The sequence below is a fragment of the Leptonychotes weddellii genome, chromosome 16, assembly GCF_054177405.1.
Source record: "Leptonychotes weddellii isolate Sample4059 chromosome 16, ASM5417740v2, whole genome shotgun sequence".
NCBI classification, from domain to species: domain Eukaryota; kingdom Metazoa; phylum Chordata; class Mammalia; order Carnivora; family Phocidae; genus Leptonychotes; species Leptonychotes weddellii.
This window is the reverse complement of record NC_138384.1, coordinates 16,828,131-16,852,912: the sequence shown is the minus strand read 5'-3', so window position 1 is coordinate 16,852,912 and position 24,782 is coordinate 16,828,131. Positions and strand designations below refer to the sequence as shown.

The following is a 24,782-nucleotide window of genomic DNA, read 5'->3' as shown; positions in this document are numbered from 1 at the left end:
GTGGGGTAGGATGGCTTGCAAACCTGCTTGGTTTTACCCGGGTGTCTCCGAGCAGCGGCCCGGCGTTTGGGCCGTTCGCTAAGACTCCCGTGACACCGGGAAGGATGAGGCCAAGGGCTGGCTCGGATGGAGAGGGAGGGATCCGGGGCTTGAGGCTGTGGCCAGGAGTGGTCAAGCGAGTTGGCTCAAAGCCAGTTCAACACCGTGTGAACCCGCGGAGCTCAGCAAATACTTACGGCTCAGTTTCCTCATCTAAAACATGCAGTCATGTAACGTTGTAAGGCCAATGGAAATAATAGTACATAGACAACACTCAATAAATGTCACTTCCCTCAACCTCCCCTTGGGATTGGTCATACCCCTCCCCCAGACTCCAGAGACTTGCGCGCCGTAGCGTAATGACGTAAGAGCACACGAAGACGCCTCCGCCCCCATCTCCGTTTCCTAGGAAACGTGGACTCCGCGTTCCACTCTCTGTCGCTGCCCCCTTGACGTCATGGTCCGGATGGGAGGGCGGGGCGAGTGCTACCGCCAGGGGCGGGGCAGCACGAGCCGGCCTGCCGGGGCTGTGCACCTGCGCCTCGGCGGGCCGCCTGGGGCACCGTCCCCGGCCCGCCCGGCCTCACCATGGCCAGGCCGCAGAGGACTCCGGCGCGCAGTCCCGACAACATCGTCGAGGTGAAGAGCAAAGTAAGGGCCCCTCTGGCCCCGGCTCCGGCCTCGGCCCTAGGCGCTTCCAATTCCCTTATTCTCCCCTTTCCTAGCTTCTTAGTCCCCACCACCTTTTTTCTCGCCTCCATCATTCATGTCCCATTCTCCGGCCTTTCCTCTCGCTTTCCTCCATCCATCCTCCTTCCACTGCCGGCCTCTAGAGTCCCTCTGTGGCCTTGGTACCTGGAGGGAGGGGAGAAGACCTTGGACAGCGTCCCTTGTACTGGAGCTGCAGCCTGCTGCAGCCGTAACAACAGCCTTTTCCGACCTCTAACACCCTCGGACCTGTGGTGGGAAAAGGTACGGGCTCTGTCCTGACCCCTCCTCTCACCCACCCCCTGCCTCCAGTTTGATGCTGAGTTCCGACGCTTCGCGCTGCCCCGCGCATCGGTGAGTGGCTTCCAAGAGTTTTCGCGGTTGCTGCGTGCAGTGCACCAGATCCCGGGCCTGGACGTGCTGCTTGGCTATACAGATGCTCACGGCGACCTACTGCCCCTCACCAACGACGACAGCCTGCACCGGGCCCTGGCCAGCGGGCCCCCACCGCTGCGCCTGCTAGTACAGAAGCGGGGTGAGGAGGATGGGGTACAGTGGGCAGCCTCTGTGGGGTAGGACTACAGGGCAGGTCTACAAGGGTTAGCCCATGCCCAGGGCGTCCAGGCTTCACCCTCTGCAGTCCCTGCCCTTGGCCTGACCTCCAAGTGGTAGGAAATAGCTACAGTGCCCCCTTCCCCAGGCCTGGGCCTGAGGGAAAAGGGCCCACGTGGGAGAGCAGGGTCTCTGATCTCAGCACCCCCCTTCTCCTGCAGCAGAAGCTGACTCCAGTGGCCTGGCCTTTGCCTCCAACTCTCTGCAGCGGCGCAAGAAAGGGCTTCTACTTCGGCCAGTGGCACCCCTGCGCACCCGGCCACCCCTACTAATCAGCCTGCCCCAAGATTTCCGCCAGGTTTCTTCAGTCATAGATGTGGACCTACTGCCTGAGACCCACCGACGGGTGCGCCTGCACAAGCATGGCTCCGACCGCCCCCTGGGTTTCTACATCCGAGATGGCATGAGTGTACGTGTAGCTCCCCAGGGCCTGGAACGGGTTCCAGGCATCTTCATCTCCCGCCTGGTACGAGGGGGCCTGGCTGAGAGTACAGGGCTGCTGGCAGTCAGTGACGAGATCCTCGAGGTCAATGGTATTGAGGTGGCTGGGAAGACCTTGGACCAAGTGACGGACATGATGGTCGCCAACAGCCACAACCTCATTGTCACTGTCAAGCCAGCCAATCAGCGCAATAATGTGGTGCGTGGGGCATCTGGGCGTCTGTCAGGGCCTCCCTCTGCTGGGCCTGGGCCTACTGAGGCTGACAGCGACGATGACAGCAGTGATCTGGTCATTGAGAACCGCCAGCCTCCCTGTTCCAATGGGCTGTCTAAGGGGCCTCCATGCTGGGACCTGCGCCAGGGCCATCTACTTCCTGGTGCCCGAAGCTCTCTGCCCTCCCTGGATGATCAGGAGCGGGCCAGCTCTGGATGGGGGAGTAGCATGCGAGGAGATGGTAGTGGCTTTAGCCTCTGACAGGCAAGGACGCAGCCCCTTGCCACTCCAGGCTGCTGGGACATGGCAGGGACTTCCCCAGTGGGGGTTTTAAGCTTGCTCACAGGGCCCTCTCAGTCTGGGGAACATTAAAGGTTTTCTACAAATGCAGTCATGGTCTTTCTGTGTCCCAGCCTTAATGTCCTCCTTGGTCTCACAATTTTGCCTTCTGCCCTGGATACGAGGCAGGAGTGGTAAGGACAACAGAGAGACCTTCCTGCACTCAAGCAGCAGGAGGGACACCAGACTTGGCATTTCTAGGGTAAGAAAAAGCTCTTATGTAAACAAACCTTACTGTGTACAAAAGGTTTAATTTTGACAAAGGGGTTAAGAGGCTGGGCTGCCCTTCTACAGCCACCAGTGGCTGGGAAGAGTGCTCTGGGGAAACTGCCCACCCCACTGCTCCTGTCTTCAGACTCCGTTCTATGATGGGGCCTCATCCTGCCCTTTGCAACCATGTGGCGATTCTCAGTGAGGACCCCCATAACTACCCCCATAAGAGGGCTCAGGCATCCATCTTCACAAAGACCTTGGGGCGGGAAAAGATCCTGATGGCTTCCTCTACTTGCACCAGCTTCCGGTCCAGCTCAGCACGGTGGCCCTGGGCCCTGAGTGAATCTGCCCCAGCAGGCAGCAGGACCAGCTCACGTAGCAACTGGCTCTGGCCTACAAGGGGCCCAGGAACAGTGAGTGCCAGGCAGGGCTGCATGGTCCCCACTGGGTTCCCCATCCCCAACCCCTTGCCCACGAACTCACTCTGGAGCAGATTGCTCAGTGTCTCCAGCCTCTGGTTCTCAGGCATGCGAGTGTGGCCAGGGGGCATGGCAGGGTCCGGCTGGCTCTGCTGGCGGGCCTCAGCCTCCCGCCGCCACAGATCCCTGCGTTCCAATAAACTGCAGACGCACAGGCTCAGAGTTGGTGGTCCTAGGGCAGAGGTTGCCTCCCACCCTCCAGAGGCACCCTTCACCCTAGGTGTTGAGCAGTGGGACCTACTAATGGGGCATGTGGCCCTTCTGCGTGGCATCATAGTGCGCTTGGGCTTGCCGCTGCTGCTCCAGCACTCGAGCCAGGACCTGCAGTGAGCGGGAGTGCCTCCGGGGGGCCCTCTTGGCAGTGCGGGCATTGTGGCTGATGAAGTCCACACCCAGGCCTGGTCCCTGCAGGACACGGCAAGCACGATGGGGTAGACAGCACCGTGATGTGCTCCTGAACCCCTCAAGATCTCTGCCCCCCCAGCCCCCACCCATCCTCTCACCTTAGCACTGGGGCCTGGTGGGGTTAGCTGAGGGCTGGGGACACGGGGTGGCAGGAGCCCAGGGCCGCAGCGGGAGTGTGCCCGCAGGAAGTGGGCAGGCTCTGTTCTAGAGGCAGGGCTGGGCTCCTGGAGGGCAGGGCACAGCAGAGGAATCAGTCAAGCTGAAGTCAGGGTCTTAAGCCAGCCATAGCGTGAGCTTCTGTTCCTTCTGCCTGTGAGGATACTTCTCTATCTCCAGCCCTATGGGCCTCTTCCCTCTTGAAGGAACACTTCTATCCATGAGCATTTAAATATGTGGGTCTCTCACATCTTTAGGAGAACAACAAACCACCCCTCCTTCTCACATTTTAAGGAAAACAACAAACCAGTCCTAGCTCTGGCTACCATTCCCTTTTTCTCTCCTTCCTGGCCAAGCTTCCTGGCTCTGACCCCACCAAGGTCACTCATAGCTGGCCTCCAAGCCCTCAAATCCAGGGTCACTTCCCTGGTCTCACTGTCATCAGCCTAATCCTCAATAACTCCTGGGTCTCACTCTTCAGATCCAGACCTGACTCTCCATCTGTTTCCTGGACACACTCCCAACCCCCTGGGAGTCCCACAAATGCTTCAGTTTCAACAAATTTGCATATGACCTTATTGTCTTTTCTCTCAATCCTGCTCCTCCTTCTGAGGACTCTGGATAGTGATATGGTACTACTATCTACTGAAGAATCCCACCACAGTACCCCTGCCCTTCTCACTGCCCTTAGAAATAAAGGTTGAGGGGCGCCTGGGTGGCTCAGTCGTTAAGTGTCTGCCTTCGGCTCAGGTCATGATCCCAGGGTCCTGGGATCGAGCCCCACATCGGGCTCCCTGCTCGGCGGGGAGCCTGCTTCTCCTCTGCCTCTTGCCCCCCGCCCCACCCGCCCCGCTCATGCTCTCTCTCTCTCGTACTCTCTCTCAAATAAATAAAATCTTAAAAAAAGAAAGAAAGAAAGAAAGAAAGGCTGAAAAGTGGATTATGTGATCCTTTATGATGTAGGTCCAGCTGACTTCTTAGCCTGGCATCATGCTCTTCTCCCCTGTACACAACATCCCACTGCACACACTCCCTCTGGTCTTAGGACTTCTGTGAGGTTCCATCTCAGTAGAATGTTCTCTTCCATTCTCCCCTTGCCTAATTCCTACTTGCCCCTCAGGATCACCCAGCCATCGCCACTTCTGAGGAAACCCCAGCCCGACTCTGCGCAAATCAGCTATTTCTTAGCCCCTGTTACCCTAGTCCCCTGTGATTTTCATCCCTCCCCATAACTCAGATCTGAGTATAACTGCCTATCAGTCAACAAGATGAACAATGCTTCTGGCTCTCCAAGGTAGGTACCTGCAGCTGGGCCTTGACCCGGGACTCCACTTTGTCATATTTGGGCGAGCGCCACAGAGCCTTCAGGGGCCTGGGCTGGCTCTGCTCCCGGCTGCGCTCCTGCTCACGGAAGCGCCTCTGGATCTCCCTGATCCGCTTCAGGTTCTCCTTCTCATGGTCTTTACGGTCCTTCCCTGGAAAAAGATGTTGCCAGACTCTACCCTACATATAGCCCAGGAGATCCAACTCCCAGTTGGAGTTCACACACTGGGCCCACACCCGCCCTCCTACAGAAAGATCTCCCTGACCTCTCCATCTAAGACAGTATACACATCACTACATTCCCTTCCTGACATAGTAATTATCTTCTTCTGTCCTTGATTATTCTCTACATTTTTATTGTGAAGTACACCAATAATCATCCTGTATATTATATCCATCTCTTCACTTGTTTATTGTTTTTCTAGCACCTACAGGGCGGGCACGCAGGAGGCACTCAACACACAATGTTTCGCTGATGCGTGAATTCATTAAGCTGAACTAGGGTTCCTGGGAACTACTTCATTCAGTCCTCTCCCGTGAGGAAGTAAGTGCATTTCCCCCTCCTTCTATAGTTGGGGAAAATGACACTCAGGGAGGCAAAGCCTGAACCCAGATCTGGGAAGGAGAAGCAACAGTTTTGATCTCAGCGTTTGACCTCATACTGGCCTCATTGCCCCTTCTGTCTGAACTTACTCTTGGGAGAGGCCCCAGGGCCTAGGGAGATGCCCCCGAGTTGCAGCAGCACTCCCCCGACGCCACGCCGGCCAAGCTCCAAGATCTCTCTGGCTCCGGGACCTACGGGGGGGCCACGCGGAGGGGTGGCGTCCAAATCGAGATCCGAAGTCAGCAGGTCCAGCTTCAGCGCGTTTCCCTCAAGGCGTCCTTGGGCTGACAAGCCAGACGGGGAGCTCAGTGCGGAGCTCAGTGGTGGAGCGGAGCCAGAACCTCGCTCGGGCCTCGCCCCGCCGCGCCGCACCCCTCCAACTCACCCGAGGCCGGCCGCCGGTAGTAGTCAGGGCAGAGCGTAGGGTCTGGAGGGATGGGCCCCGAGATGCGGGATGGGCCCTCGCACATGTCGCTGTCGCTGCCCTGCAACGGTGCACAGAGGCCCCTTTCTCAGCCCAGTGCCTCCTCCCCGGTCCTGGGCCCGGACCCTGACCCCAGCGGCGCCCTCCATTCCCGATCCCCGCCGCGCAGCCCGACCCCGCCAGCGCTCGCCACCTCCGCTCCTAACCCACTTTCCTGCCCAGTTCGCGACCCCTTCCTCGCAACACTCGGGCAAGGAACTCACCGGAGCAGTTTTGCCGCCCGCTGCTACAACCCACGGGCTTGCTGTTGCCAGGCAACAGTAGTTTCCGTCCCCGAGGTCAGGGGCCAAGGCCCCCTGGCGCAAAGCCTTCTGGGGCTTGTAGTTCCAGCTGAGGGTGGAGCGGAGCCACCGTCAGGTTCCCTTCCCACCCGCCTGCCCTCGCCGGCGGGTCTTTCGGGTCAGCGCCAGGTCCGCAAGTCCGGCCTCTCTCCCTCCTCCCCACAAGCAACCTCCGAGGAAGCGCTGACCCCGCGCAGCCATGGCCTCAGCCGGGGGCGAGAGACGGCCAGGGGCCCAGGAGAGGACCGCTGCGGGGCCGGCACAGCTCGCGGAGTCGTCCGGTGGCCACGCTCAGAGCTCTGAGGTGACCGTCAGGCTGTGTAGTCTTCAAACACTTGTCCGGGGCACTCTAAGAGGCCAAACTCTGTGCGACGCCCCCCTAACTGCCAGGACAAGCTCCACGGCAGGGAGGGGCACGGGCTGGTGCCCTTCATCTGCATTTGGTGTTTGTCAGGTGTCTCATGACTGATGCCCTGTATCTTTTGCCTGGTCACCAGTTACCTATGTGTCCCTCTAGTCTCCGGTGATGGCAGACCCGTGCCTGGCGCCAGCCTATGAGGCCTGCCGGAGCCTGGGTGAAGACAAGTGCCCAACAGGACCAGTCTCAGAGCCAGGGCTCCAGGAGGAACAACTCAAGCTGGAGGAAGAGAGGCTCAAGCTAGAGGTGGATTCACTAGAGGAGAGAGGCCCCAGGCCTATGGCCTCCATTGTGAGGACCAGTCATGGTCCGAAGAGGAAGCCTGTCAAGTGAGGGAGCTTTCAGAGGGAAGGAGCTGCAGGGCTGGCGGAGGGGGTTGGCTGGGCTCACACTCCTACAGAGTGCATCCTTGTCCCCTGCCACCACCATCACTCCTCACTCCCTCTGTTCCTGAAGAGCCCTGGCATTGGCAGCGGGGGTGGGGGGGAGGGGGTGGGGGGGCGGGGGGTTGGGCATCCAGATGAGGAGTCTCAAGGCCTTGTAGGGTACTGAGCTCACATGAGCTCTAGTCCCCCGTCCAGCCCAGAGCCTCACTGACCAGGAAGGGAGAATCTGGGCCCCAGGTGGTAGACAGGCAGGGCTATTCCCTATGGTCAGGGCACAGGAGCCAAAGCTGGAGGCTGGCTCCTTAGGCCTCCTGTCCCCCAGCCTCCCAGGGCCTAGCCACCAAGCCCATCCTAGGGCTGAAGCAGAGATGCTACAGGGGCTGCCACTGCAGAAGGAGGAGTCAGAGAGTAGCCAGAGTGAGCCCTTCCCATCTGCCAAACAGCACAAAAAAGCCAAGAAGCGCAAGAGTCTGGGGGCTCCAGTGCTCCCAGCTCTGGCCAGCACAGTGTCTGCCCCTTCAGAGACGTTGGGGCTAGAGCGTGAGTGGCAGCCCCTGGGCCTTCCCTTTTCCTCCTGCCTGATGGAACCCTGACATGGCACAGCGTGGGTGTTCCAGCCCCTGCCCTGTCCCGGGTCTTTGCAGGGAAGGCTCAGCGCCTGCGGCCCCTGTACCAGTACATCAACTACTGCAATCCTGAGCTGAATGAGGCAGGGGAGGGGGACAGGGAGGCTGAGGCAGAGACGGAGCCTGAGTTGGAGCTGGCCCTGGTCCCCGAGGAGGCCGGTGTGGAGCAACTGCAGGCCTTGCTGCCCGTGGCAGGTGAGCTGGCCTCGGGCCTCTCTCAGCCCTGCCCCAGTACATTTGTGTCCTCCACCCATGCTCTGGTTCCCCTGGGAGAGGAGCCTGGGTGTTTGCCCAGGCTGGGGGGCAGCGGCCGCCTCAAGGCTGAGGTGGATAAGTCCGCCCAGGTGGACATTGACAAGATGCTGAGTGTTTGCGCAGCCCCACTTGTACCTCCGCTCTCTCCTCAGTACAAGTGACTTTCCTGCCCCCCCCCCAACTGGTGGCTCCCCTTCTCCCAAGTCTGAACCAGAGCAGCAGCCTAGGCCTTGGGGTGCAGGGGAAAATTTGGCCCCTCTCCCTACTTGGGACCTTGGACTTGCTGAAAATAAACATTTTTCCTTTTCTCAGACTTGGTGATTTTGCAAATAAGATGGCTGAAGAGAGGCTGGGAAGGTGGGTGCAGGGTTTGAAGCCTGACTGGTCATTCAGATCACCCAAGAACTTGACAAAAGTACACGTTCTTGGGCACGACCCCAGACCTAACCAAATCAGAATCTGCAGGGCTGGGGCCTAGTTTTGTGCATTTAAAGGCTCCTCAGATGAACCTGAAGGTCAGACAGGATAACAGTGTGGATGCAGAGGGAGGTGATAAGGAGAAACTTGGGGCAGAGAAAGGAAAGGGATGGCCAGGTCACGGGAAGCAGCTGCTTGGTTTTGCTCCCGGTCTCCCAGGGAAGCCTCCTGCATTTGGTCTGACCTCGAGGGTCCAACTCTTAGGATCTCCCATTGAGGTGTCAGTTCATTTGCCTGCCCCAAGAGTGGCGTCTTTGGAATGCTTTCCACTTACTGGAGACCACAGCTGGACCAGACTTTGCCTCCAAGGTGGCCCTGCTAACAGAGGCATCCGTGCCTTTCTCCTGGCAGCCAGGGCGTGGTGGTGGGTGTGAGTGTTCTCCCTGGAGCCTTGCAGCTAAGTCACTGGATAACTGCTGCTTAAGAGGCAGCCAGTGCTGGCCATTTTGGAAACCCTCATATCCTGCTGCCTCCTGGTCCTCCTGCATGTCCCTCATATACCTTAAACATAGGGATCTCCAAATTAAATTAATAACTTCTCCCTCCAATCTGCTCTTCTTCCCGTGTCCCATCAACACAATGGTTCAAGCCAAAATCCTGGGTGTCACCCCAGACCCCATCCTGTTCTTTGCTCATTCTTTACTCCTACAAGCTAATCAGGCATCAAGGCTGGTTGCATGTACCCTCTAGGCTGAGAGCCTCTCAGATCCCAGGGTTCACACCCCTGCCCTGGGCTCCCTGCTCAGCGGGGAGTCTCCTTCTCCCTCTCCCTCTGCCCCTCACCCCACTTGTGCTTTCTCGCTCTGCTCTCTCTCAAATAAATAAAATCCTAAAAAAAAAAATTAACTGAGCTCGACTGCCTCACTTTATGGCTGAGGAAGCAGAGGCCTTGAGTGAAATGGCTTCACATGAAATCACACCCTGGGCACCAGGGAAACACTGCCCTTTCCTGAACCCTGCAGATCTGGACCTGAGGACTCTGGCTAAGGCCTGACCCAAGAAGGCCGAGCATCTGCTTTCTGTATGGTCTCCTGGGCTGGAGGTGTGAGCCAGGCCAGCACTGACAAGGAAGCTCTGTTCCTCTCTTCCAACAGGTGACGTAGGAAATACTCAGTAATCACCAAAGAAAGAACTGATCTACATTTGCAGGTCTCTTTCCTGACAAGTTTATCTAAGCAGGGTGGGTGAGAGTAGCCACAGAAAGGAACAAGTCACTACTATTGTTCCTAAAGGCTCACTCTAGGGGCGCCTGGGTGGCTCAGTCGGTTAAGTGTCTGCCTTCGGCTCAGGTTATGATTCCAGGGTCCTAGGATTGAGCCCCGCATCGGGCTCCCTGCTAGCAGGGAGTCTGCCTCTCCCTCAGCTCATGCTCTCCCTCAAAAAAATTCTTAATAAATAAATAAGTAAATAAATAAATAAAAGCTCACTCTAAGGGGGAAATGCTGGGTGTAATGCAAGGAGACAGGTGCCACTGAAGAGCAGAGGACCAAGGCGGCGGGACCTCAGTGGGGGAAAGAGCTGCCATTTTACCCAGGGAAGCAGGGAAGAGGCATCCCTCCAACTGACTCCTGGAGAGCTGGGTGGCCTTCCAAGCAGAGGATACGCCAGGGAAAAGCCTTGTTTATGTGAAAGACGTCAGCCCCATGCAGGAGGGTCATTTAGCATGGCTGAAGTGGAGGCATGGCCACCAGGACAGCAGGGTCGGCAGTTCTGGGAGCGATGAGAAGGGGTGTAGGCAAGCGGGATCTTGGCCTGGCATTCTGGAGAGGTCACTTGAGCAAGAGTGAGAAGGGCACAAGAAGGGAGATTGGGGACAGGGAGGTAAGGAGACTGCTGGGCTGATTGCTGATTGTCTGGGCGAGTATGAGGCCTACATTTGGTTGGGGGTGAGAAATAAGCAATAGGTATTTTGGAAGTTCTTTTCAGTGGCTTGGAAAAACTTAATCTACTCTGACCCAAGGAAGATCCTGAGATTTAGGGAACTGGGCCTGGGAGGTGATGCTGCCTTCCTCCAGGAGGGGGCGCTGCAGGACAAGCCTGGAACCGCATGCAGGCACAGTCACCCCTGAGGACCAGAACCCTGCTGGCTTCCTTGGCCACAGGCATCTGGGCTACTTCAAGGTGCATCTCCTCCCTGACCCAAGAAATATATGATGGTAAAGATGTCTGAGGGATGGCCATGGACGTAGGCTCTGGGGAGTACCAACAGAGGACCCCAGGGTCCTCACAGAAGTAGCTCTGCACCAAGCCCACTGCCACCTGCCCTAGGACTTCTGGGAACCTGTCTTTGTAAACAAGGGGTTTGCTGTAGAGCCCCATGAAACTTCATAAGTGCCACTGTGGGTCAGTAACCTGGCTCTTTCTTAAGTAGGAGCACCTGAGTCATGTATGATGGACACTTGGGCTTTCTTAGTAAATCCCCCAATTTAGGAAGGATCCCATCATCCTCATAACACAGAGGGACTGACCTGGAGCTGATCTGATCATCCCAGGAGGAAGAGAGCAGCCTCTTTCTTTCTTTTCTTCCTTCTTCTTCTTTTTTTTTTTTTAAAGTAGGCTCCTCACCCAGCATGCGGGGCTTAGAACTCACAACTCCCAAGATCAAGACCTGAGCTGAGATCAAGTGTCTGATGCTCAACTGACTGAGCCACCAAGGTGCCCCAAGCAGCCTCTTTTTAAACTCTACCAGCATCCTGCCTTGCAGGTTCTCTCTGCAGTCCACCTCCTAGCTGAGGCCTTGCTGAGATTCCTGCTGCAGAGAGAAGCAGTAACCTGGATGGGGGCCTGAGTGGGGAGGGGCAGTGCCTGGGCACTCAGTCTCTGAGATCTGCAAGTGCTGGGGAAAGAGTAGTTCAGGGTCAGGCTCTGTAGATGGATGACCCTGACCAGGCTCCTTCCTGGCTCCATCACTTATAACTTATAGGAGGCAAGTAACTTTGCCCCACCTCTCCCTCACTTTTCTGATCTGAATAATGAGAATATTAATATTGGTACCCCATAGAGCGGTTTGGATATTAAATGAAATAACATGCATGAAGTGTATTCCTGGAATGGGGGGGCAGCATGCAAGAAGCACATTCCCCAACACTAGCCACTGCTATTTTCTCACAAGGACAAGGTTTCAACCAGGGCAACACACAGGAAAATTGACCTGGTGACTTCTAGAAAGGGTGCCAAGAGGAAGAGGGAGACTTCCCTGAGCCTTTCTTTCTCTGGCAAGGAGCCCAGGGCAAGGAAGAGAGAGGGAGGTTTAGAGAAGGGAAGAGGAGTTGGGTCTAGGCCTAATCCGGGGAGGCTGGCAGAGGAAACAAAGGGGTGTGTGTCCTTTTCCCCCACCCACCTCACTTCTGACATGGTTAAAAGGCGGTCCCAGTATAGAACAGTGAATAAAAGCAAGGCTGGTGACCGGCTGCCTGGGGCAGGCAGCGCTGGGCTGCACCCACTCCATAGGGCAACATGTGGAGCCTTCCTCTAGTTCATTCCATCCAGGTTCCCTGAGACCACTCCTCACTTCCCTTCTCCCAGGGCTCCCCAGAGCCAAATCCATGGTTGCAAGAACAGAACTTTTCCTGACCTCCGGCCCAGGAAGGCCCCAAGCTCTCCCCATCTCCCTGAGACAGCAGGCATGACAGGCACAAATCAGGAAGTCTCGAGTCCTGTTGTCTGAGAAACGACTTTTTCTTGGACAGCTCCTGGGATTCAGTCGCAAGGGGATAAGCCCACTAGACCGTGATGGATCCAAAGCAGGCCAGAGCTGCTGTGAAGCCACAAGGAAAGAGAAAAATATAAACAATCTACAACAATAAACAAGCCTTTCATTATTAAAGAAACCCAATTTACCAAACAAACAACAAACAACCGTGACATAGTGTCAGACTTTCTGATTTATTTATTAACACTTATCAGATATTCCAGAACCCTATCTCCTCTCCGCCAAGTCGGGGGCCCTTTTCCCCAGGTCAACAGCCCCTGAGAGTTTACCTAATGAAGAACCCCTCCTCCCTGCCAGGGAAGGGGCAGCCTAGAGGCTGGAAGGGCCTGGTCATATGGGAAGGAGGGCAGGTGCGGATCCCTGAGGGATGACTCGACGCCCTCACCATTCCTGAGATGCCCTAGCCCAGGAAGGGCATGAAAACCAGGCTTCTTATCATTTTTCCTCAGGCTGAGGAATCAGCCAAGCTGGGTCCCTGCTATGCTACCTCACCTAGTTAGGACCACAAATTGGCAAAAGCAGCCTCCAAGTCAAGCTCTGGCTGGCTCTGCTCATCAGCGTGACTATGCAGAGCCCGGGGGGCAGCCCCACCCCGGGCACACTGTGCTAGCCCTCAACTATATCACCACCCTGCAAGTCTGAGGAGCAAATGAGCATTGGAGGGGGTGTTTTCCCAGGGCCACCTTGGGCATCACCTGGACCCTGCCCAAGATGAAAGACACTGTGGCCAAGCCCTCCCGTGCCAGCTTCTGGTCCCTCCCCGGCCCCTCGGCCCCGTGGCAGGGAGCCCACCTGCAGGCTCACAGGTTATTCCGTTGCAGTGCCTCACAGAGGTTCTGGTTGGCGTCGGGTTCTTCCGTCAGTACCTCCACAGCCTCCCACTCCCCGGATCTGCTCGACCTTTTGATGGCATCCACCACACTCTGCATGTACAGCCCATCCTCGAACGAGGCGGCCATCGAGACAGGGGTGTGGTCCCATGTGCGGCGGTCTCCCTGCCCCTGGAAAGACTGGCGCAGGGCCTGCACCATGTAGACCATGCCCTTCAGGTAGAGCAGTGGGACGTCCTGGGGCCCCTGCTCGGGCAGCCCTGCCCCCACGGCCAGCGAGTCCCTCAGGAGCAGCTCCTCTTGTGTGGCAGAGTTCTTCTGCCCGTAGAGGTCCGCTCCTCGGGCAACGAGGCGTCCTGCAGAGCCCACCACCATGACCTCATGCACAAAGGCGCCTGGCATGTTGAAGTTAAGTGTTACTGTGCTGCACACCCCCCCACCCATGAGCATCTGGAAGAAGCAGAAGTCATCACTGGTGACATGCCGGATGCCACGGATGGCCGCATTCTGCCTCACAAAGGTCTTGAGCAGCCCATGCACCTTCTCAGCTCTCCGGCCGGTCAGGTGGGTCAGCAGGTCCACAATGTAGGTGCCCATGGTGTGCAGGCCCCCGCCGCCCATGAGCTCGTCACAGATCCAGCCGTAGTTGGGGCTGAGCAGGCTGCCTGAGTAGATGCGGGCATCACAGATCATCACCGCGCCCACGTAGTGCTCCGCGATCAGCTGCTTCATGCGCACGAAGGCAGGCAGGAAGCGCAGCACGTTCCCCACCAGGCTCATCAGCTGCGGGTAGTAGCGTGAGGCAGTCACCATCCGGAAGGCATCCACTGAGGTTGCTGCCTTCTCGCAAACCACATTCTTTCCAATACCTAAGAACAAAACACACCAGAAAATCTCAAAGTTCCAGGAGATTTTACACTGGGGGAAAATCTTTTCTTGAAGGCACATGAACTCTGAAAAGCCTCCTATTATCAGATGGTGGCCTGGGGCAAGAGGAAAAGCAATGGCTTAGATAAAAATGGTACCCTGTGACTGGGACTGGAGAACAAGTTATAGGCTGGAGAAAGATGAGTAAATTCTTTTTTTTTTTTTTTTAAAGATTTTATTCATTTATATGACAGAGAGAGACAGCAAGAACAGGAACACAAGCAGGGGGTGTGGGAGAGGGAGAAGCAGGCTTCCCGCTGAGCAGGGAGCCCGATGTGGGACTCGATCCCAGGACCCTGGGATCATGACCCGAGCCGAAGGCAGACGCTTAATGACCCGAGCTGAAGGCAGGCGCCCGAAAGATGAGTAAATTCTTAAGGGAAAATGAAAGGAGTAGAGGCAGAAAGTGCAAACCAGGAATGGGAAATGAACAGAGGAGGTATGATGGGTAATTTTATGTGCCAACCTGGCTAGGCTGTGGGGTCCATCAAATACCAGTCTGGACACTGCTGAGAAGGTATCTTTTTAGGTGTGATTAGCATTTAAACCAGTAGGTTTTGAGTACATCAGATCACCCTCCACAATCTGGGTGGGCCTCATCTAATCAGTTGAAGGTTCGGGGATGGGAGTGGGGAAAGACTGAGGTTCCATGGAGAGGAAGGAATTCTGCCTCCAGACTCAAGTTTGCAACACCAACTCTTGCTGGGATTTCCAACCTGTTGTCCTGCCCTGCAGATTTCAGATCTGTCAGCTCCAACAGTCACATGAGCTGATTCCTTAAAATAAATTTCTCCCTCTCTATATATACCTTCATTGGTTCTATTTCTCTGGAGAACACTGCCTAATACACGTGGGCTGGAGAGATGGACATGCCTATGTACTTTCATACATTTATTAGATCATCAGCTTGGGGCAAAAGTATCTAATCTATGTTCTAGGGGATGGGCTTTGTACTCAGTTGTAACTGCAGAAAGGGCCCTAAGATTTCCCAAAGATTGTTCTCTGAAAACACTGGTCCAATACGTTAGTGTAGTCAAAAGGTCAGAAAATGTTTGTTTGGCTCTAGTAGGAGGGGAAAGGGAATAAAAATATTCCTTCTGTCCTCATGACTGTCCTGAGTATACTGTAGCTGGGATGTACTGAGAGGGCAAAACAAGGCTAGAAAAAGCCCTGAAGAGAGAGAGCTAGAAGACTGAGCAGATTCCATATTAGGAAGAAGGATTGATACTCCTCCATGTTTTAAGATGAAAGCTCATGAGGGAATGAGCAGTCACAAGACACCAACACCGGGATACTCCTGTGAGCTTGGGGTGGTTCAAATGAAGTCCTATGTTAATACCTCCACAGATGTAGGGGTGGGGGGGAAGCAAGGGGAGAGGTCCTTGCACTCAGGTCTGGCAGGAGACAGCCCTGCAAGGAGAGTAGCACCTGATTTTTATCATGATCTGCTCTTGGACAGTCTCCAATATCCCCCTACACATGTGGGATTTTAGGATTAGGGATTGGAGAATCACAATATTGGGTGACAATTTGGCCACGTGGCTGCAGAACATTTATGGCTGACCAGGGAAATAATGAAGAAACTAGATTATCAGACATAAACACCCCATCTGAGGGCTGCAGCTCCGACCAACCCAGAAACTACCCGCTGTAACTCTTCACTGCAGGGATTGGGTGGACACTGCAGCATGGGGCAGAGTGGAGATGGGGTGGGGGGAAAAGGACTCTTGTGACTGCTGAGAGCTTGGTGATGATTAAAACCAGGATAAGAAATCTCTGTTCCATGCCAAGAGAGGTCACGGAAGGGGGAGAGACCTTCCTTCTTGAGCCCAAACAATAGGAATGCTTTTGAACTTAGGACCCAATAGTATTATCTGTCTGGGAGCTAAAGGCCATCTTGAGTTAAACAGGCTCCTGCAGGCCAAATGTACATGATCTTTAACTTTAGAGAACCTGGGTTGTGCTGAAAGACATATTTATTTAAGTTATCTAGCATTCCTGCTAGGAAGCCAAAGGAGAGATTAGAGAAGCTGGGAACTGGTTTTTGTTAACAGGGAGTGGAAAAGCATGGATGCTGAATGCTTATTAGCTCAGACTTTTTGGAGTGTGAATAAATTTCAAGCTACAACCCTTTCTCCAGCTCATACTCCCCAGATTTCCCAGGACTGGGTTCCCCTGAACACCAGAGGTCCAGAGAGGCTGCCCCAGAACACCTCTTTGTTCCCTATTAGCACAGCGCCTGTTCAGAGCTCTAGGACCACAGCACTCCTGTTAGCCCATCTAGAGGCATGGGACTAGAGAAAGGAGACTTCAAACAGTAGGTAGAGAAGTAGCTCAGGAAGAACACGACTTTTATGTTTTACAAAATCCAGGAAGTCCACTTGCGGGGGCGGGGTACAAAAAAGGTTCTGCTACTAGAAAAAGAAGTTTGAAAGCCGTAAGACTGAATCGCTCTTGCCTACTCTTTCTTGGGTCACTGGCCCTTGTTAGCCCCCTGGGTCACACCACCAGACGGGGCATGCATGAGTAGAATTTGTGTGTCAAGCCCTGTGCTCAGCACTGGGGATACAGCATTGGGTTTGGACTTTACTTTCAGAGAACTTATAGTTTAGGGGGAGCGATAGCCATTAATCAAATTACCATATAAATACATGTAGAACTGTACTTGTGATAAATGCAGTGAAGATGATATAAATGGTAAAATGAGAGCATATACCCCTTGACTGGGGGTGGTCAGAGAAGATGTCCCCAGGGACCAGTGTTCCAGAGATTAAATTATATGGGCTAGACTCCTTTTTTTTTTTAAGATTTTATTTATTTATTTGATATAGAGAGACACAGCGAGAGAGGGAACACAAGCAGGGGGAGTGGGAGAGGGAGAAGCAGGCTTCCTGAGGAACAGGGAGCCCGATGCGGGGCTTGATCCCACGACCCTGGGATCATGACCTGAGCCAAAGGCAGGCACTTAACGACTGAGCCACCCAGGCGCCCCTGGGCTACACTCTTTGAGTAATAATCTCTTGTTATGTCACAAGCCCATGGGAAAGGGTTGGCAAATTCAGTGTTTTTTTAATGAAGCACACTAGTGCCAAGAACTGGGCACAGAAATCTTTTAGTGACAGATTTTTTTTTTTTTTTTTTGAAAGACAGAGAGAGAAACAGCATGAGAGGGGAGAGGGTCAGAGGGAGAAGCAGGCTCCTCACTGAGCCGGGAGCCCCATGTGGGACTTGATCCCAGGACTCCGGGATCATGACCTGAGCCGAAGGCAGTCGCTTAACCAACTGAGCCACCCAGGCGCCCTTTTAGTGACAGATTTAAGAAAACATTCAACTGTGGCAAAAATGTTGGGGCATTTTGCACGCTAGAATACATTTTCCTGAACCACCTCTAAGCTGAGAAATAAAACATGTTAGGGTCCCTCCCTCTCCTTTAAGGAACTCATAGAAAAGCTTTAAGGATGACACTGGAGGAGAAAGAAGATAAAAAAAAAAAAAGTCAAACAAAAGTAGAAAATAAGATGCCACAAAAAGGGCTGTGATATGAAAAGGACACCTCTGGAGGCTAAGTCCAAGAATGAGTTTTGGGAAACCACCAGTAAGAGTGAGGGCAAGAAACAATCTTTACGGAGGCACCTGGTGGCTCAGTCGTTAAGCATCTGCCTTCAGCTCAGGTCATGATCCCAGGGTCCTGGAATCGAGCCCCACATCGAGCTCCCTGCTGAGCGGGAAGCCTGCTTCTCCCTCTTCTGCTCCCCGCTGGCTTGTGCTCTCTTGTTCACTCTCTCTCTCTCAAATAAATAGATAAAATATTAAAAAAAGAGAAAATCTTTATGGCCTCAGAGGTGAGGTAACATCTAAAGATGTAACAAGCCAAGGAAAATGTAATTTTTCCTACAGCACTGAGACGTAATGAGATGTAACCCTAATGTTCCTGAGCCTTGATTTCTTTCACTGAAAAGGAAGATGCTGGATTAGAATCAGTGGTTCTCAGTCCCTAGTGTGCGTCAGAATCACCTAGAAGGCTTCTTCAACCACAGACTGCTAGGCCTCACCTACAGAGATTCAGAAGGTCTGGGACAGGTCCTGAGAATCTGGATTTGTAACAAGTTCCCACATGATGCTGATGCTGCTGGTGTGAGAATCACATTCGGAGAACCACTGGACTGGAGGCTCTCTCTAGAGAGCCCACAGGCCTGACATTTCTACAATTTTATCCATGTGAATGCCAGGAGAAAATACAGTACTACTGACCAGTATGAAAAATTTTAGGAGAAGAATATATAGTCTGTCATATATTTTTTTTTTCCTAATGTAATCTCTACATCCAATGTGGGGCTCCAACTCACGACCCCAGGATCAAGAGTGGCATGCTCTCCTGACTGAGCCAGCCAGGCGCCCCACTGTCATATATGTCTGCATAGCTGCAAATCTCTATCGGTATTTCTCAGTCTCTAAGATTTATCTTTTATAATGCTTAGCATAGCATAATGCAAGGAGGATCCTTAACTAAATAGAGTCTTTAGATGACTGTGATAAATTTCTCACAGATTCAAGATCTGATCTGATCAAAGCTGATCTGGAATTAAGAGTATGTCAATAGCTATATAGCTAAGTAATTGTATCTTTTCCCCCCTAGCTTTAAAAAGGCTTGAGGATCATGCTGTCTTCTCTGCATTGGGAGCAGCTCTCCTGCCACAGCCCCTCATCCCCTGAAAATGTCCACCTGTGCAAGGGTGTCTCCAACTCCTTCTTGGTCAGGAGCGCCTCTCAGGTGTTGAGCTGATCACTGTCTGCAATGGTACTAACCACCGGAGACACTGACAGATGAGAGCCTCGGCAGCTTGGCAGCCCCACGGCCCCTGGCCTTATTTATTCCTAGCTACAGCTTCTGAACCAGCACCATTTCAAGGGATATCGACACAACAGCCAAATTCACTGGGGCTGGGGCTGCCATGGTAGGGAGAGCTGGCTCTGGGGCTGGAACTGGGGCTGTGCTTGGGAGCCTCATCATTGGTTATGCCAGGAACCCTTGAAGCAACAATTCTCCTCCTACGCCATTCTGGGTTTTACCCTCTTGGGGGCCTTAGGGTTCTTTTGCATGATGGTGGCCTTTCTCATCCTCTTCACCACGTGAGAAGCCTTCTCCACCTCCCATTGGTCTTTTGCCTGTGTCTCATCTGCCCTGTATGTTCCTTTTCCTATACCTACCCAGGCAGTCTGGGGAAAGTGGTTGGCTCAGGGTTTGACAGAGGGAAGACAAATAAATACTGTATTAGTAAGAAAAACTTAAAAGATTTATTTATTTGAGAGAGAAAGAGAGAAAAAGCATGCACACGAGCGGGGGTGGGGGGCTGGGCAGAGGGAGAGAGAGAATCTCCAGCAGACTCCCTGCTGAGCGCAGAGCCTTGATCTGAAGACTATGAGTGTATGACCTGAGCCGAAACCAAGAGTCAGATGCTCAACCAACTGAGCCACTCAGGTGCCCAGAAAAAATTTTTATTTATCTGACAGAGAGAGACAGCAGGAGAGGGAACACAAGCAGGGGGCAGCTGGAGAGGGAGAAGCAGGCTCTCCGCTGAGCAGGGAGCCTGACGTGGGGCTCGATCCCAGGACGCCGGGATCATGACCTGGGCCGAAGGCAGATACCAAACAATTGAGCCACCCAGGTGCCCCACTAGCCTGTATCCTCAATGAACAACAAGAGACACAGACCCAATAACGGAGACCAAAAAAAAAAAAGGCGGGGGAAAAACACAGAAAAATATACTCTCATGCATATATAAAGAGACTCATACATGGGAATACACTGTTAGGTGAAATGGCAGTGAGAGTCTTTTGGGATACTGACTCTGAGGACTTTTAAATATGCTGCATATTAGGAGGGGAAGAATGAAGCGGGGGAAATCGGAGGAGTAGACGAACCATGAGAGACGATGGACTCTGAAAAACAAACTGAGGGTTCTAGAGGGGAGGGGGGTGGGAGGATGGGTTAGCCTGGTGGTGGGTATTGAGGAGGGCACATTCTGCATGGAGCACTGGGTGTTATGCACAAACAATGAATCATGGAACACTTCATCTAAAACTAATGATGTAATATATGGGGATTAACATAAGAATAATAAAAATAAATAAATATGCTGCATATTTTTGCAATTATCAATGCATGTGCTGGTCCTGTCTCCCATCTAGGCTGTGTACAAGAACCAGACACTTCCAGAGTTTTATAGGTGGGAAGAATGGGCCCCGCTTTCAAGGCATTAATTTAAACATGGTTCACCAACCTACAGAAAAGTTTTTCATATCTGAGATGACTCAGAATGCTTAGTTTCATTTGTAGACTACATTCAACTCAGTGAACATTTATTTAATGAATATCCAGAGGAGAATGCTATTATTTATTTATTTTTAAAATGAATTTAACTTAGGGGCAACTGACTGGCTCAGCTGGAAGAGCATACAACTCTTGATCTCGGGGTTGTGAATTCAAGCCCACGATGGGTATAGAGATTGCTTAAAAATAAAATCTTAAAAAATAAAATGAATTTAACTTAAACAAATCTGCTCTTCTGCTTCCGACAACAGGAAGCCCCTTGTGTTGTAATGCCAATGTCTTTCTTGGTCAGCACTTGGAGGCAGTCATACATATATCATGCTGGAAAGGCCAAAAGGGGCAGGAATTGGGACCCCCTATTTAACAGGAGTCCAGAGAGTTTGAAAGAGATAGAAATAAGATCACAAGTGGGGTCTGATGTCGGGCACCTGGCTGGCTCAGTGGGTGGAGTGTGTCACTCTTGATCTCTGGGTTGTGAGTTTGAGCCCCACATTGGGTATAGAGATTACTTAAAAAATAAAATAAAACCTTAAAAAAAAAAGTAGGGTCTGATGTAAAGTTCAGTACGGTGTTCTGTCTACAGCAGTTCCTACATTCACACCCAGTACTTCGGGAAAATTGGAGGAGTTCTCTTCTGGCCATTTCCACATGTGCTTATGTCAAGTGAGAATTCTCAATTAAAAAAAAAAAATGTGAGTGGCACCTGGGTGGCGCAGTTGGTTAAACGTGGGACTCTTGATTTCAGCTCTAGTCATGATCTCATGGGTCATGAGATCGAGCCCTGCGTAGGGCTCCGTGCTCAGCGGGGTGTCTGTTTGGGATTCTCTCTCCCTCTGCCCCTCCCCCCACACCATGCTCTCGTGTTCTCTCTCTCAAATAAATGAACGAATCTTTAAAAAAGTGAAAGGACACAGGGAGTGAACTTCATGGTCACAATATGCTCAGCAACTCCTTTGGGGTTTGAGTGGCAGTACCTGAAGGGAGGTCCAGCTGACATGAGCTCTCCCAGACCCACCAACCTGACCCTGGGACTGTGTGCCTATAATAGACCAAGGACTCTCATTCACACCCTCTACCTCCTGACAACAGAGATGCAGAGAAAAGACAGACGACCCTGCTTCACCAGGGCTGAGACATAAGATCCCACAAGTCTCTGGTCATCCCTGTCCTTCCTATTTATAAGAAAAGCAAGTCCAGCGTTTTCCTGTACCAGGAATCAGAAAACAGCAGGTTTTTGGCCAAAGAACCCTAGGATTTCCTCTTTCTTCCTACACAGCTTGGCGATGGTTTCTGTGGGAACCCTAGAATCTAAGAAGACTGAGAGCCTCTAGAACACTGCCTCTGGATTACCTGGCCTCACCAGCCTGCATTCATGCCACAGGATGGCAAGAAATCAAATGACTACGGTAGCTTGGTCCCCTTGCACTAGCCCTCTGTTAAAGTGTTGGCTTAGGCCTACTTCTAAACTAAATCTGAAAGCCATTACCTGCCCTCCTAAGAATCTAGTGACTAGCTCCAGTGTCACACATCTTTAGACACTGCTCTCTGAAAAAGACAAACCATCTACAGTATTTGGCCAAATGTACGTGCTCCCAAATCAACCACCAGACTCATGTTCTTGCTCACTCCAATGAACATTTATCTTTACCAACACACTGGGCCAGAGGTGACAGACGTTCTTTTCTCCTCAGAACAAGGGAGACAAGTAGCAGAGGCTTGGACTCTCCACCATGGTAGTGGCCAGGAGTGGTCAAGCCTGATGGCATACCAGCTCCTGAGCCCCGAGATCTGTGACTGCATCAGAGATATATTTTGTTCCTATCACCTTACATAAAACAACTTCTCTGTCAATTAAAAATATGCCACCTGAATTGTTACCTAAGTCTTGTCTTTTCTACTTTGTAATGTGTGTGATCTCTAGTGTCTTCAATTGAACTGTGAAATCTGAAGGTAGGCAGGGCTCTGATCCAATCCTACTCTGAATGTACAGAAAGACATCAAGACAGTGCCTGGCACAGAGGAGGCATTAAAAACAAAAGTAACTGCTGGATGAATATTTACCGGCTTGTGTTCCTATTCAATTCGATTCTCATTTACATCAGAAAAAAAGTCACCTACAGTTGACAGGGAAGAGAAGCCCAAAAGAAATTGCAGAACAGCTCAGTAAGCCCTGCCCTGTCTACTGCTTCCCAAGGGGGCAGAGATGTGAGCAGGCAGACCTGTGGACCCTATCAGAGAGCCTTCCTGCCTTCCGGCACACAAGATTGCAAAATTTGGCAGGAAGGGTGTGCGCTCTATCTAGCGAAGGATTGACAAAACATGGGAAATGGCAGCCTTGCTACACACCCTCCTCTCCTCTCTGAGGTGCTACGTGCCACGGAAATGGAAGAACAAACATGTCAGCCACAATCAATTTCCTACTGCCCAAGCCTTTGAACTCTGACTTCAAACAGGCCAACTTTACATTGCATGAAATGTCTGTGTTTTGCCAAAGCGAGTACCACACTGCACAACATGTAATAATCTCTAGCCCCTGTGACAGGCCAACTCTTAAGGCTTCATTTTTGCTCAGGGAGTTACTTATGGAGGTGAGGAAGGCTGGAGCATTTCTTCCCACAGCTGTAACATGCCCCCAGTGTGCCCTCCCCAGAACAGAGGAGAGCAGTGACACACAAGGACCACCCAGAGGGAGACACAGCCTGCCCTTGCTATGGCCTGACTGTCCATACCTAGAGCCTTCACAGATATTTGCCGGGTCAGTGGAGGGGGGATATTGATGCACACAAGATCCACGTCTTGATGCAGCAAGACATCATCGGTCCGGCTGGTGTAGAAGGTGATGTTCATCTCCTCGGCAAGCTGCTTTGCCTCCTCCTCAGTCTTCCCCCACAGGGCCTCCACGGTGAACCCTTCCGCCCTCAGCAGTGGGACCAGAACCCGGGCGGAGCTGCCGGTCCCAAACACGCCCACTCCTGGGAGCATCTTCATGCCGGTTTCTCTGTTCACCAACTCATCTCCTCACAAGAGCCTCCAGCATGAATACGACCTTCCCACAGTCCTGGTCAAACATGGCTCCTGGAACAGCAAGCATTATACTGGCTATTAGTGGATGGCACACTCAGCTGAGGCTACCTTCTGGACTTATTTGGAAGCAACAAGTTCTCCGCCACAAAAGCACAAATGCGATACTGCTCCAAAATGAAAAGCTGCAAAACCTTTTCCCATGGAGACTTAAGGATATTAGCAATATCCATCTACTGGAAGAAGGAAGAATGAAAAACAGGTAAAGCTGAGTTTCCAAATCTCTGTTCTGTTCTGTTCCTGAATGTTTTGTGTGACTCTGGTCCAATCATTTAACCATCAGGGTCATAACTGTAAAAGTTCATGATTCTATGATATTATATTGGAAAAAGGAAAAGAGGGGAAACAAAAACCAGTACAAGTTGGAAGAGAACTACCTAGGTGCTATGCAGATTATAATTTAAAATTTCATGGTAGAAAGCAGAGGCAAGTATTCATTATAAACAAAAAATAACAACAACAAAAATGTTTTCAACTACCAAACTAGCAACAATAACAGGAAGTTTAAAATGTTATTTTTTTGTATAAAGATACTCAGTCCAACATTGGCTATGATAAGTGAAAAACTGGGAAACAATCTAGACGTTCAATAATAGTAATGGGTAAGATAAATAACACTGTGAAGCAGATGAAAACCGGGGGTGGGGTGGGGTGGGGTGGGTAGAATACCCTCAATGACCTGAAAGACATCACCATATATTTATTGAAAAGGGGGAAAACAAAACAATAGAGGAAGTATGATACCCATTTTTTTAAAGCACAAGAGAAGTATATGTAGCAAAAACTAATGATGTAATGTATGGTGATTAACATAATAATAATAGAAAGAAGTATATATGAATGAGAATATACAAGGATATCTATATTATTATTTGTAAGCATATTTTACACATGACATTAGAAGGACCAGAATACACCTGAATTTCATAATGATTACTCAAGTTGATGGGATTATAGATGATTTTTCTTTTTCAAACTCTGCCCAATTTTCTACAACGAATTGTGGTTTTTAATTCTGATCACAAGGGTGCCTGGGTGGCTCAGTTGGTTAAGCGACTGCCTTTGGCTCAGGTCATGATCCTGGAGTCCCAGGATCGAGTCCCGCATCAGGCTCCCTGCTCGGCAGGGAGTGTGCTTCTCTCTCTGAACCTCCCTCCTCTCATGCTCTCTATCTCATTCTCTCTCTCAAATAAATTAAAAAAAAAAAAAAAATCTTTAATTCTGATCACAAGGGTTATCAAATGAAATAAAGGGGCTCCTGGGTGGCTCAGTTAGTTAAACGTCTGCCTTTGGCTCAGGTCACGATCTTGGGGTCCCGGGATAGAGCCCCGAGTCAGGCTCCCTGCTCAGCGAAGAGTCAACTTCTCCCTCTCCCTTTGCCCCTCCCCCTAGCTTGTGCTCCCTCTCTCTCAAATAAATAAATAAATAAAATCTTTAAAAA

The 24,782-nt window shown here is 52.0% G+C and overlaps 4 protein-coding genes and 1 pseudogene across 10 annotated transcripts in view; 3 read left to right on the top strand and 2 right to left on the bottom strand.

The window, feature by feature from the left end:
• The first annotated feature begins 5 nt into the window (after positions 1 to 5).
• PARD6A (par-6 family cell polarity regulator alpha) lies at positions 6 to 2,404 on the top strand. Of its 2 annotated transcripts, none has more exons than XM_006748971.3 (3): positions 6 to 690; positions 1,060 to 1,282; positions 1,521 to 2,404. In XM_006748971.3, exons 1-3 carry the CDS (start codon positions 628 to 630, stop codon positions 2,273 to 2,275), a joined length of 1,041 nt encoding a protein of 346 aa, XP_006749034.1. In that variant the 5' UTR covers positions 6 to 627; the 3' UTR covers positions 2,276 to 2,404. The 2 variants fall into 2 exon arrangements, with proteins under 2 accessions (XP_006749034.1, XP_006749035.1); XM_006748972.2 differs by having other exon boundaries at positions 7 to 690; positions 1,524 to 2,404.
• A 180-nt stretch (positions 2,405 to 2,584) lies between these two features.
• Positions 2,585 to 6,313, bottom strand: ENKD1 (enkurin domain containing 1). 2 transcript variants are annotated; one of them, XM_006748970.3, is made up of 8 exons: positions 6,221 to 6,313; positions 5,919 to 6,018; positions 5,623 to 5,817; positions 4,909 to 5,081; positions 3,549 to 3,674; positions 3,287 to 3,450; positions 3,050 to 3,186; positions 2,585 to 2,959 (listed from the first exon to the last, which is right to left on the bottom strand). In XM_006748970.3, the coding sequence occupies exons 2-8, from the start codon at positions 6,001 to 6,003 to the stop codon at positions 2,799 to 2,801; spliced, it is 1,041 nt and encodes a 346-aa protein (XP_006749033.2). In that variant the 5' UTR covers positions 6,004 to 6,018; positions 6,221 to 6,313; the 3' UTR covers positions 2,585 to 2,798. The 2 variants fall into 2 exon arrangements, with proteins under 2 accessions (XP_006749033.2, XP_030875934.2); XM_031020074.2 differs by lacking the exon at positions 3,549 to 3,674.
• Positions 6,314 to 6,482: 169 nt separating this feature from the next.
• C16H16orf86 (chromosome 16 C16orf86 homolog) lies at positions 6,483 to 8,380 on the top strand. The gene is made up of 4 exons (XM_006748969.2): positions 6,483 to 6,602; positions 6,816 to 7,040; positions 7,396 to 7,642; positions 7,747 to 8,380. Exons 1-4 carry the CDS (start codon positions 6,498 to 6,500, stop codon positions 8,142 to 8,144), a joined length of 975 nt encoding a protein of 324 aa, XP_006749032.1. The 5' UTR covers positions 6,483 to 6,497; the 3' UTR covers positions 8,145 to 8,380.
• A 3,946-nt stretch (positions 8,381 to 12,326) lies between these two features.
• The window catches only part of GFOD2 (Gfo/Idh/MocA-like oxidoreductase domain containing 2), a 39,088-nt gene continuing 26,632 nt past the window's right edge, over positions 12,327 to 24,782 (bottom strand). For 3 of the 5 annotated variants that reach the window (XM_081806442.1, XM_081806443.1, XM_081806444.1), the window contains 2 exons: positions 22,990 to 23,335; positions 12,327 to 13,871 (listed from right to left, as the gene is read on the bottom strand). In XM_081806442.1, the coding sequence (XP_081662568.1) occupies positions 12,973 to 13,871; positions 22,990 to 23,248 (1,158 nt within the window). In that variant the 5' untranslated portion in view covers positions 23,249 to 23,335 and the 3' untranslated portion in view covers positions 12,327 to 12,972. The remainder of the gene's footprint in view (positions 13,872 to 22,989; positions 23,336 to 24,782) is intronic. The other 2 variants (XM_081806445.1, XM_081806446.1) reach the window with 1 other exon arrangement.
• Positions 17,470 to 19,074, top strand: LOC102740254 (ATP synthase F(0) complex subunit C2, mitochondrial pseudogene; annotated as a pseudogene).

Bases quoted from the DNA above. Each gene is read 5' to 3' on its own strand.
- ENKD1 (XM_006748970.3), bottom strand. From the start codon at position 6,003: ATGTGCGAGGGCCCATCCCGCATCTCGGGGCCCATCCCTCCAGACCCT. The intron at 5,818-5,918 runs GTGAGTTGGAGG...CTGGCTTGTCAG, and splicing joins CTACCGGCGGCCGGCCTCGG to CCCAAGGACGCCTTGAGGGA. The intron at 3,187-3,286 runs GTAGGTCCCACT...GTGCGTCTGCAG, and splicing joins AAGGGCCACATGCCCCATTA to TTTATTGGAACGCAGGGATC.
- PARD6A (XM_006748971.3), top strand. From the start codon at position 628: ATGGCCAGGCCGCAGAGGACTCCGGCGCGCAGTCCCGACAACATCGTC. The intron at 691-1,059 runs GTAAGGGCCCCT...CCCTGCCTCCAG, and splicing joins TCGTCGAGGTGAAGAGCAAA to TTTGATGCTGAGTTCCGACG. The intron at 1,283-1,520 runs GTGAGGAGGATG...CTTCTCCTGCAG, and splicing joins CCTGCTAGTACAGAAGCGGG to CAGAAGCTGACTCCAGTGGC.
- C16H16orf86 (XM_006748969.2), top strand. From the start codon at position 6,498: ATGGCCTCAGCCGGGGGCGAGAGACGGCCAGGGGCCCAGGAGAGGACC. The intron at 6,603-6,815 runs GTGACCGTCAGG...GTGTCCCTCTAG, and splicing joins GCCACGCTCAGAGCTCTGAG to TCTCCGGTGATGGCAGACCC. The intron at 7,041-7,395 runs GTCAAGTGAGGG...CCAAAGCTGGAG, and splicing joins ATGGTCCGAAGAGGAAGCCT to GCTGGCTCCTTAGGCCTCCT.